The sequence below is a fragment of the Canis lupus genome, chromosome 13 (assembly GCF_048164855.1).
Source record: "Canis lupus baileyi chromosome 13, mCanLup2.hap1, whole genome shotgun sequence".
Lineage (NCBI taxonomy): Eukaryota > Metazoa > Chordata > Mammalia > Carnivora > Canidae > Canis > Canis lupus.
The window spans coordinates 10,316,511-10,329,267 of NC_132850.1; the positions used below are offsets into that span (position 1 = coordinate 10,316,511).

A 12,757-nucleotide genomic window follows, 5' to 3' on the forward strand; every position below is an offset into this window, starting at 1 on the left:
ATGTATGACAAAAAATGTACATATGCTAAATAAACATATATGGACACAAAGACATATACATTATTATTAAATACATATAGTTTGGATTAAAAATTCATAAGAAATTGTAAATAAAATTCATTCAAGGGCTTCTAAGGCTTTTTGAGTAATTTATGGCAAAGTAACCACTACACAAGTGACAGAGTATTCAAGGCTTTCACATTTAGGAAATTTAAGACAGAATTTGCTGATTCTGCAATATGTGCTACACAGAAGAGAAAAATATTAGGATCATTTCATAACATGTAAAAGATGTTTCCACTTATTTAAAAAAATGTAGTGAAATTATATATCAAGTTACTACCTTGCTTATCTAAAAACAGGATTCTTAATAAAACAGACATAACACATAGCACAGATATTACGTATACCTGTTTTGTTTTTTTTTTTAAACTGCGGTACTATTAATATACACACATTGAGACAACTGACATACTCTAAAGAATACAGGTCTGGGAGCCTTAGGCCTAATTCTGCCACCGTCTAGGTCTGTGATTTAGATTAGCCTTAACACCTCTCATTTTCCTCATCTAAAAAATAGTTTATACCAGATGATCTAAGATACCTCCTAGTCTCAGTATTTTATAAGTTGTGAAATGATTCCTAGTTGAGGAGAAACTCTTAAGACTCACTTGTTTTATTTACTTAAGATATATATGCACATGCCCTCATCTATATTATGAATATTTAAAACAGCTTACATGGTTATAGTCTGACCTTAGACTATCACCATTATTTTAGTATCAGTAATTTTGTTGTGGAATTTTTGCATTTTAATATGATAGTTCAAAATAGATTCTACTGATATATAAGGATACTTCTGAAAAGTGAATAACCACTTATGGTAAACCTATTTTAATAACTCATGCAATGACTCACAGCCTTTCTTTGTTGGTATTTCTCAGAGTTCCATTCACAGCTCTAGTCTCATCTCACTGATCTATCCCATTCACAACTATAGTTTCAACAATCGTGTAACTGCTAGGTCTCCCAAATATCAGATCTACTCCCTGAGGTCCATATCTATATAGTCATCATCCATTTACGTATCACCATCTGTTGTCAATATTTCAAATTCAACACAATGGACAAAGAACTAATATCCCACTCCGCTGCCAAATCCATTCTTACTCTATTTCTTATCTCAAGGAATAAGAACAAAGTCCATTCAGATGTCCAAGCCAGAAATCTGAAGCCACTCTGACTTGTCCCTTCTCACCTCTCACATCCACTTGGTTACCAAATCCTACTGAACTGAAACATCACTGTCTTTCATTTCTTTTCAATAATCTTTGTTCCTACTGCTATTACCTAATTACTTTATTAAACCTTGATAATTTAATTTCTTGCTGGATCCTGACAATAGCTTTTCTAAAAATTCAATTTTAAAATAACAAAGTGTTCATGAGGATAAAGAGGAAAGGGACCTCCACGCACCATTGGTGGGAATGTAAATTGGTGCAGTCACTAAGGAAAAGAGTATGGAGCTTCCTCAAAAATAAAAACCAGCTCAATCAGCTGAGCATCCAACTCCTGGTTTTGGCTCAGGTCATGATCTCAGGTCCTGGGACTGAGCCTCACACTTAGCATGGAGTCGGCTTGGGATTCTCTTCTTCCTTTGCCCCTCTCTCCTGCTTGCACTATCTAAAATAAATAAATAATTTTTAAAAAAGATTTTATTTACTTATTCATGAAGACAGAGAGAGAGAGAGAGAGAAAGAGAGAGAGAAAGAGACACAGGCAGAGGGAGAAGCAGGCTCCATGCAGGGAGCCTGACGTGGGACTCAATCCCGGGACTCCAGGATCAGGCCCTGGACTGAAGGTGGCGCTAAACCACTGAGCCACCCAGGCTGCCCAAAATATTATTTTTTTAAAAGATTTTATCCATTTATTCATGAGAGACAGAGAGAGAGAGAGAGAGAGACAGACAGAGACATAGGCAGAGGGAACCTGATGCAGGACTTGATCTCAGAACTCGAACCTGGGACTCTGGGATCACCACTCGAGCCAAAGGCAGATGCTCAACTGCTGAGCCACCCAGGTGCCCCATAAATAAAATCTTTAAAAAAAAGAAATAAAAACCAGAACTACCATATGATTCAGCAATTCCACTTATGAGTATTTATCTGAAGAGAATGAAAACACTAACTTGAAAAGAGATCTGCATCCCCATGTTTGTTACAACATTATTTACAATAGCCAAGACCAGGAAAACACTTAAGTGTCCATCAATAGAAGAATGGATAAAGAAAATGTGGTGTGTATATATACAATGAAATATTATTCAGCCATAAAAAATAAAATCTTGTCATTTACAACAACATGGATGGAACTTGATAGCATTATTTTAAGTAAAATCAGCTAGAGAGAGATAAATAACATATGATCTCACATTTATATGTGGAATCTAAAAAACAAACAAAAAACCACAGGACTCCTACATACAGAGAACAGATTGGTGGGGGAGGGAGAGGGGTTGAGAGGGTGGGTAAAATCAGTAAAAGTGGCCAAGAGGTACAAAATTCTATTTATAAGATAAATTAGTACTGAGGATGTATGTACAGCATGGGAACTATAGTTAACAATACTGTATTGTATATTTCAAAACTGTTAAAAGGGTAGATCTTAAAAGTTTTCATCAGCAAGAAAAAATTGTTAACTAGTGTGAAAATGGATGTTAAATAGACTTACTGTGATCATTTCACAGTAAGTACAAATATCAAATCATTATATTTTACGTCTGAAAGTAATGTTACATATGAATTATATCTCAATAAAAAATGTGTAAGTCAATCTTATTAGGAAATAATTTCATGCAATAAAACCCAGAGATTTTAAGTATACAGTTCAATGAGTTTTGACAAATGTAAATATTCATGTAACCACCATCCTTATCACTATATGAAATATTTATATAACTCCAGAAAGTTCCCAGGGCCCCACTGTAGTTAGTTGCAACACCTGCATCCCCAACTCACCTCAAGCAAACATGATCTAACACCACAGATTCATTCGCCTGTTCCAGAGAATCATGTAAATGGAATCTTCTAATATGTACTTTTTTGTGCCTGGCTTCTTTTGTTCAGCACAATATCTGTGATATTTATCCATGCTGTCGTATATATCAGCAGGGTTTTTTTTATTGTTGAGAAGTATTCTAGTGTTTATCCACTATAATTTTTTGTTTATCCACTGTAACTGCTTCTTAACTCAATTTACCTGTCACCAGACACACAGTGTCTGTCACTCATTTTTTCAATTGTTCCTCATTGCCTACACAATAAAGCATGGACTCTTGAACAAGACTTTCATGAACCTCCCATGCTTTTAGTCCCTAATCCCCCCTTAAAATGTACATGAATATACAACTGCTTGGACCTCCAATGTCATTTCTCTGCTTATAGTTTTCATATGTGAATACATCCAAATTGAGGAGAAAAGTGAGTGTTTCAGATCATTTCTGGAAATAAATGTAGGTCCTGAGTATTATATGGCCTGAAGGTTCTAAATGACTACATATTAGCCCCATATATTTTGAACTGACACAGTAAATACAGAAGTATACTTCATAGGTATGTGGTCAGTTGCTGATGTACTGTCTTATCCTCATGTAATAGGACACCTAAATTATCATAGAGACTAAGACATAAAGGTATAATCTTTTATGCATAAGCTATAATCCACACTAAAGATGTAATTTTATATCCCGCTTTTGTACTTACTTCAAGAACATTTTCCATGTTGTTACATTCTATTCATAAATATTACTTTTAATGGCTAAAAAATGTTCTAAAAAAGATGCATACATCTAATCAGCATAACAGTTTTAAACGTTTCACCTGTAGACAGGCATTTAGGTTACCTCTAAATTTTTGTGTTAACAGTAAGTAATGTTGTAATAAACACTTTCATGTACAAAATATATTTTACATTTTAGATAATTTTTTTAAAGATTTTATTTATTTATTGAGAGAGAGTGCGAGAGAGAGAGAGCACAAGTAGGGTTGGGGCATAGGGAGAGGCAGGCTGTCGCTGAGGAGGAGCCCAATGAGGGGCTCAATTTCAGGACTCTGGGATCATAACCTGAGCTGAAGGCAGATGTTTAACTGATCAAGCAGCCCATGTGCCCCATTTTAGATCATTTTTTTGGCATAGAATCCCACAAGGGGAATCACTGCATTCAGAAAATATGAATAATTTATGGTTTTAATATATTTATAAAATATTACCATGTAATACATGAAAATAATTTTAATACCCTGCTCAATCTCACTCCCCTTTCCAAGCCTTGTTCCTCAGAGACGATCTCTTCTATTATTCATTTGTTGTAGTTATTACACAACTCTTTTCCTATTTACCAACCATAGGTACTGTTTTTTTTTTTTACTTCCTGTTATGATGAGAATTTAGCTCAACTACACCACTTCTTACTTCCTCTGCTAAATCAGAGGAGGTCAACTTTGTAATGCCAAATAATACACATGTATTTTTCTCTTAATTTATAACAATATGTCTTTTTATTAGTATCCTTAGCCTTTGCCAGTAGTTATGCATTTACTTTTACATCGGTAGGGCTAGCAATATTTATAATTTACTTTGAAACCATAATAAAGTTGCCCATTCTAGTGGTTTTTAAAACTTGAAAATTAAATAAAGAATGTTTACATAATGATTATATAGATATTGTTAACTGAAGAAACAAGTAGTAAGTTATGATTATGCTTCCTTCTACCAGGTGCCAATAAGTACCAGGTACCCTAAGCCACTCAAAGAAAAGTATTCTTATATCATGGTCAATGGGTAATCTTTGAACTTTGATTCCAGCCTTTGTAAAATAATAACAACCACACCAGGTAAAGTACTAAAATTTATATTTCCTTAAACCTTGGCAAGTTCTAACTTGCTGCTGATACCAAAGTCCAATGCTAGGCTTCAGTATTTATGACTATTATTTTGCAACTGAATCCAAAATTTTTATCTTTTTTTTTTTAAATTCTCACTCATATTTTTTTAATATTTTTATTTTTTAATTTTTTTTAAGATTTTATTTATTCATGAGAGACACAGAGAGAGAGAGAGGCAGAGACACAGGCAGAGGGAGAAGCAGGCTCCATGCAGGGAGCCCGACGTGGGACTTGATCCCAGGTCTCCAGGATCACATCCTGGACTGAAGGTGGCGCTAAACCGCTGGGCCACCGGGGCTGCCCTCATCTTTTTTTTTTGAAGTAGGTTCCACACTTATTTGGAGACCAACATGGGACTTGAACTCATGACCCTGAGATCAAGACCTTAGCTTAAGTTGGACATTTATGGGATGACTGGTGGCTCAGCACTTAAGCGTCTGCCTTCCAGCTCAGGGCGTGATTCTGGAAACCCGGATCAAGTCCCACACTGAGCTCCTCGCATGGAGCCTGCTTCCCTCTGCCTATGTCTCTCTCTCTCTGTCTCATGAATAAATAAATAAAATCCTTTAAAAAAAAAAAAAAAGAGTGGACATTTAACCAACTGAGCCACCCAGGGGCTCATAAAATTTTTATCTTGTAAAGGGTGCAGACTAAGTCATAAAGCATTCCCACCTGCCAGAGCATCCCGATAAAGCTGCACAAAATGATTAAAGATATCCTTCGGCAAACATTTTTCATCCGGTAGACACTGCAGAAGGATGACTATCTCGGACTGACCCACTGCATGCATCCCCTTGGTTGTGAAACACCAGCACTTCCTGTTCACATCTATGAATGAAATAAAAATAAAGACATTCTTTTCAATCCTTACCTTTAAAGAAATGCACAGAAATCTGTTACAATACATCAAAGGACAAAACAGGTTATACTGAATCTGTACAATTCAACTGTGAACTATAAATCCACTGAGACAAAGTATTGTAGAAAATAAAGAATTCCAGTGTCTCTGGCTTTAAGTAAATACTTAGAAAATCAATAGAAGGGAAGTAAAAGAAGTAATAGTAAAAGAAAATGCATTTAAAACTTTTAACTCCTGGGCAGCCCTGGTGGTGCAGTGGTTTAGTGCTGCCTGCAGCCCAGGGCATGATCCTGGGGACCCTGGATCGAGTCCCACGTCAGGCTCTCAGCATGGAGCCTGCTTCTCCCTCTGCCTGTGTCTCTGCCTCTCTCTCTGCATCTCTATGAATAAATAAAGTCTTAAAAACAAAAAATAAAAAAAAAACTCTTAACTCCTATTATTAGAAGGTATTATTATTAAAAGAAAACATTTCATAAAAATAAAATAAAACAAGGTATCCTAGGCTATATGAATAAAGAATATATTCCCTCACCTGTATTTTTAAAAAATTCACTTTACCAAGGAAATAATTACTCATGTAGAACTAGAAACAACAACAACAAAAGCCAGTATTATAGCTTTGGATTCAGGTTGTGGCTTAAAGAAAATATATATTTATATACACATTTTAAATTTAACCTAGCTAGAAAGATTCTAGCTTTTTATTTTTTTGAAGATTTTATTATTAAGTAATCTCTACACTAGCATGTGGTTTGAGCTTTACAATCTGAGATCAAGAGTTGAGTGTTCTACTGACTGAGTCAGCCAAGTCCTCAAGATTCTAGCTTCTTAAATTATAGTCCTTTTTGGGAGAAAATTTTAGCTAAACAGCAACATGATTTTACTTGGTTTTATCCTGTAAAAAGTGGTGAAAGAATGGCTTTTCTGGACTATTTACTTCCACTTTTTCACCTTATGGCATTGTAGAGTCCCAATATATAGCACAAGTTATATGTAATTAAAAATAATGTTCAATCTGATACTTTTATCATTTTTACTCTACACATAATAGGATCCCCAAAGGAGCTGAAATAAGATTCAAATATAATTATAGACATCACAATGTAAATCAAAACTAATAAAATTTCCCTTTCTTTCCCTTTGGGAATTGTTACTTTATATACCTAAACAGGAAGCACTGAATACAACTATATTAAGATGGTATACACTTTAGGAATTCTGGGTTAGCTATTTTCTAAGTATAACTTTTAGACTAGATATGGTAAATTAAAATTTCACAAATTATTTTAACACCTGATCCTAGAGGGAAAGGGGGAAAGCATTAATAACTGGCCAAATATACAAGAGTACAATTAATAAGGAAGCCAGAAACCTGCACTCTTTAATACAGATTTTCAAAGGAAGTAGCATGTAGGTGTTTCTGGTCTCCGAGATCAACTTAAAACAAGTACACAGTGGGAATTAGAGGACAGTTCCTCAGTGCTTTACTCCTCTCTCCAAAACTCTGCCTATTGACATTCATCCAGGATAAATGAATTCTCTATTTTCCAAGACGATCCTGGAATTAAGATTCTAATTTACTGTTCTCTTACTCATTCTGATGCCCCCAAGATTTAGAAGTTAGCCCCAAGAATTAGGAAGTTTCTTCTGAATCTTAAGTTTAATGTACTGAATTTTAATGTAAGTGTTAGCTAACTAACACTTCTCTCAAATGAATATTTGCACATGATTAAGGTTTCTGAGATTTAAATCTAGCCTGTAAATTATTTGACCCTCTTGGATAATTTATCCATTTCCAACTACTCTGGTGGTGAGTTGTGACTTAGCACATCCATCTCAGGAAATTCTGTTTGGCTTTCCTCTTTGAGGAATTCACCTATCTCATTTCAAGAGTTTCAGTTAGTCCCACAGTTGTCCTCTGGGAGATGTTATTTTATACAAACCAATATCTTTGGTACCCAGTTTTCAGTAAGATGTGGCTCCATCCATATAAAAATACTGTGTATAATGAATTTAAAAGCTTTACTTATTATCTATGAGTCAGTAAAGTATCTCATTTTAATTTTAAAAAACGAATTTCTAACTTACAATTTACAATTTTAACCATTGACAACAAATTTGCATTTAAAACAAATACAAGTGGGTCAGGACCACCATCCTCTAATTGCTGCATTACTGAAATCTGTGATGGCTTCTCTTCCACAGCATAGTCTGCAAGGGAAGAAAACAATGTAAAAGATTAGATAAAGGGACATATCAAGAAAGAAATCTGATGGAGAAATGAGCTGATTTTTCACAAGAAAGAGTTAAGCACTGATTTATAGATAGGGTGAACCTACGTTTATACCTGCTTTCCCAGTGTAATGCTAATAGTTTCCCTTTCACTCTCAAAAGTATTCCAGTCCAGTTAAGAACATGGTTATCCTATATGTAGACTTTTCCACAAACTGACTTATGCCATAATCTAAAGAAACCCCTTTAGCACATGCACCCGCTGTTTATAGCAGCATTATCAACAATAGCCAAACTATGGAAAGAGCCCAAATGTCCACTGACTAATGAATGATAAAGATGATGTGGCATATATATACAATGAAATATTATCCAGGCATCAAAAAGAATGAAGATAAAGAATGAAATATTGTTATTTGCAAGGACATGGATGGAGCTAGAAATGCTAAGTGAAATAAGTCAGAGAAAGACAAATATCATACAATTGCATTCATATCTGGAATTTAACAAACAAAACGAACATAGGGGAAAGAAAAAAAGAGAGGGAAGCAAACCATCAGAGACTCAACAATAGAGAACAAACTGAGGATTAATTGGGGGGAATGGGCTAAATGGGTGATGGGTATTAAGGAGGGCACTTATGATGAGCACTGGGTGTTATATATATGTAAAGAATCACTAAATTCTATACCTGGAACCAATTTTACCATATATTTTAACTAACTAGAATTTAAATAAAAACTTGAAAAAGCAAAATAAAGACAGCTCTTTTATTTAACAAAAATTCTCCAACTATTATAACAAGAATTTCACATATTACAAGTTCTAAGACCAACATTTAAAATAATCTATGATATACAAGAAAATGATAATACACTACTTACCCTCTGGTAAATGTACCCAGAAAATAAACTAAAACTATCATAAGTAACTGGTTTCATGAAACACTTTCTCTCAGTCAAAGCTCAGCATGTGTATCAATCACCAAAATCACTAGTAAATCACACAATAGATTCTGAACATGGACAAGTTAATACTTGAGATCCTGCACAGAACTTTTCCTAATTAATTCCTGAAACCACAGTATACAATATTCAGTAATGCCATTTTGAGTGATGGTAGTCTTCTCACCTTTACATCAAAATCATGAATAATAAGAGAAACCAAAAAACTATTTTTTGGATGTAAGGAGAAATGTCTACGCTACCAATGAAAATATTTATTGAACAGAGAAATATGAAGTGACTTTTAAAAAGAAGAAAACATTTGTATGAAGTTATTCCACTGGAATGCAAAACTCTGGCAAGGAGATAGTAATGTGGTTTAAGTAAATATAAATAACTAGCTGTTGTTTCTTAGTAGGAGGGGTTTGGATAATTGGATTTAATGAAAATGGAATCTTATTTATCTTAAACAATAGAACAGGCCAATTAAACTTCTTATAAGTTAAATCTAAGACTCATTAAAATAACCAAAATTTGAACCTAAGTAGTAATTTAACTAATAAAAGAATATTTTTAAGGGGTCCTAGTCAAAAAAACGCTTCACCTACATGAAAGTTCACTGTTGAACTATTTGGGACATGGCTGGATTTTATAGTTTGATACTTTCAGCCAACCTTGCTGAGAGCCTGCTATAGGTCCAGCACCATAGGAGAAGACATGAGTATGAATTAGGATTGAAGGAATCCATGTTCTAAGTAAAAGAATCAGACCTATAAAATATCTAAATTGCAATCAGGGAAGTGTTTATATAGTAAAGATCTATTATTAGAATCTGTCTTCAGGGGCACCTGGATGGCTCAGTCAGTTAAGCCTCCAACTGCTGATTTCAGCTCAGGCCATGATCTCATGGTTGTGAGATGGAACCCCATGCCAGACGCCAGGTTTAACAGGGAGTCCGCTTGAGGCTCTCCCTCTTCCCTGTCCCTCCCACTTTGTTCCTCCTCCTACTTATGCTGCACATGCACTCTCTCTCTCTAAAATAAATAAACAACAAACATACACTCAAAGTGGTTGAAAGATCTAAATGTGAGATAAGAATCCATCAAAATCCTAGAGGAGAACACAGGCAACAACCTTTTTGACCTTGGCCACAGTAACTTCTTGCAAGACATATCTCCAAAGGCAAGGGAAACAAAAGCAATAATGAACTAAATGGGACTTCATTGAGATAAAAATCTTCTGCACAGCAAAGGAAACAGTTAATAAAGCTAGAAGACAACATACAGAATGGAACAAGATATTTGCAAATGACATATCAGATAAAGTGCTAGTATCCAAGATCTATAAAGAACTTACCAAACTCAATATTCAAAAAACAAACTATCCAGGCAAGAAATGGGCAGAAGACATGAACAGACATTTCTCCAAAGAAGACCTACACAAGCCCAACAAGCACATGAGAAAATGCTCCACATCACTTGCCATCAGGGAAATACAAATCAAAACCACAATGAGATACCAGTTTACATTGGTGAGAATGGTGAAAATTAAAACGACAGGAAACAACAAATGTTGGAGAGGATGTGGAGAAAGGTGGAACCTCTTGCACTGTTGGTGGGAATGCAAACTGGTTCAGCCACTCTGGAAAACAGTGTGGAGGTTCCTCAAGAAGGAATAGGGTTAAGAAAAAAAAAAGAAGGAATAGGGTAAAAATAAGAGCTCTAAAAATAGAGCTACCCTATGACCCAGCAATTGCACTACTGAGTATTTACCCCAAAGATACAGATGTAGTGAAACAATAGGACACCTGCACCCCACTGTTTGTAGCAGCAATGTCTACAATAGTCAAACTGTGGAAGAAGCCATGATGTCCTTCCACAGATGAATGGATAAAGAAGATGTGGTCTATAGATACAGTGGAATATTACTCAGCCATCAGAAAGGACAGATACCTATCATTTACACTGATGTGGATGGAACTGGAGGGTATTATACTGAGTGAAATAAGTCAATCAGAGAGACAATTATCATATGGTCTCACTCAATTATGGAATATAAGAAATAGTGAAAGGGACCATAAGGGAAGTGGGAGGAGGGGACTAAGCGGGGAAAAATTAGAGATGGAGACAAACCATGAGAGACTCCTAACTCTAGGAAGCAAACAAAGGATTGCAGAAGGGGAAGTGGGTGGGGGATGGCGTAACTGGGTGATGGGCAAAGGAGGACACATGATGAGATGAGCACTGGGTGTTATACTATATACTGGGAAATTGAATTTAAATAAAAATTTTTTTAAACATTTAAATAAATAAAATCTTAAATGAAAAAAAAGAAAATAAACTAGGGGTGGTGGAAGGGGAGGAGGGCAGGGGGTGGGGGTGAATGGGTGACGGGCACTGAGGGGGGCACTTGATGGGATGAGCACTGGGTGTTATTCTGTATGTTGGCAAATTGAACACCAATAAAAAATAAATTTACTATAAAAAAATAAATAAATAAAATAACAAAAACAAAAAGAAAAAAGAAAAAAAAGAATTTCTATTCAAATGGAGATGATGTAAAACAATTCTATGGAGACAGCACTGGTAAAGATTCAGAGAAGAGCTTTTCATTAATCTGGGTTCTGAAGGGTTGAGAAGTTCTTTAAGGAGTCTACAGTATACAAAGGTATTCTAGGCAGAGGAAAGAAGATAAGGAAAGTATTAATTACATTTCTACTTTGCACCAGACCCTGTTCTTGCTATACACTTTCAGGTATGAAATCTGATTTAAAATTCACAATGATTTTTTAAATAGGTGTATTACCTAACATTAGGAAAAAGATTCAGGTAGGATAAATGATCCATCCACCGATAAATCACAGCTAGGAAATAAGGGTCCTAGGATTAAAACTCAGGTTTGTCCAGTTTTGTAGTCCATTCTCTCCCCATTATTCCACAGCATAAGAAAAAACATGAAAGTGTGGAAAGTGAATATTCAGAAGACAGTAAATACTCTGTAGTATGCATGTAAAGTACTGGGGTATTGGCTGGAAATAAAGTTAGAAAGATAAGTTGGAATAAAGCTATAAGGAACATTGCATGGTAAAATAATTAATTTATACTGAAGGCACTGGGAATCCACTGAACGTTTCTAAGCCAGAGGAATCTATGATAACATCTATGTTTAAAAGATAATTGGCAACAACATGGAAGATAAGACAAAGGAGAGAAAGACTGAAGGCATGGAGACCAGGTAAAAGACTAGGCAAAACTATGGAAAGCTTATTGATAAACCCATCTCCCAAAAATGTACTAACTAGATGCTAATCTGCATCTATCAACACAAACTTTCACATAAAGATAAGCATTCTTTTGACTGGATAGTTATTTTACTTCTTACTGGAACTCACTAAAAATATATTTTTAATAAAATGGCTATTTAAGGTCAGTGCTCTCCACTTATTACATGTATATTTCCGAATGTACATTATACTGAAAAACAAAAAGTTAGATAAATGTTCTGACCGTTCAATCAGGTGGGCCAAATCAGAGTATTATGTGCTTTGAAATTAAAGAAAAAAGTGCCAATGAACATTTATATACCATAATTAAAAATAATATATCCTTCCAACAAATAAAATGACCATATAATATAAAAACATAAATATCTACTCTAAAATTATATAAGTAACAGCAACAATTATTTTCACGGCACTGAGTAGTTGTTTTCTCACAATGCTGGAGAAGAAAAAGGTGGTTTATCACTCGAATTCTCTCTCTTTCCCTTAATTAGAAGAC

General features: G+C 34.9%; 1 protein-coding gene across 2 annotated transcripts in view; it reads right to left on the reverse strand.

Moving 5' to 3' along the window:
- Positions 1–12,757, reverse strand: part of ZFYVE9 (zinc finger FYVE-type containing 9) — a 184,350-nt gene that overhangs the window by 55,740 nt on the left and 115,853 nt on the right. For both annotated transcript variants that reach the window (XM_072772097.1, XM_072772096.1), the window contains 2 exons: positions 7,891–8,013; positions 5,616–5,771 (listed from right to left, as the gene is read on the reverse strand). In XM_072772097.1, coding sequence (XP_072628198.1) covers positions 5,616–5,771; positions 7,891–8,013 — 279 coding nt within the window. The remainder of the gene's footprint in view (positions 1–5,615; positions 5,772–7,890; positions 8,014–12,757) is intronic.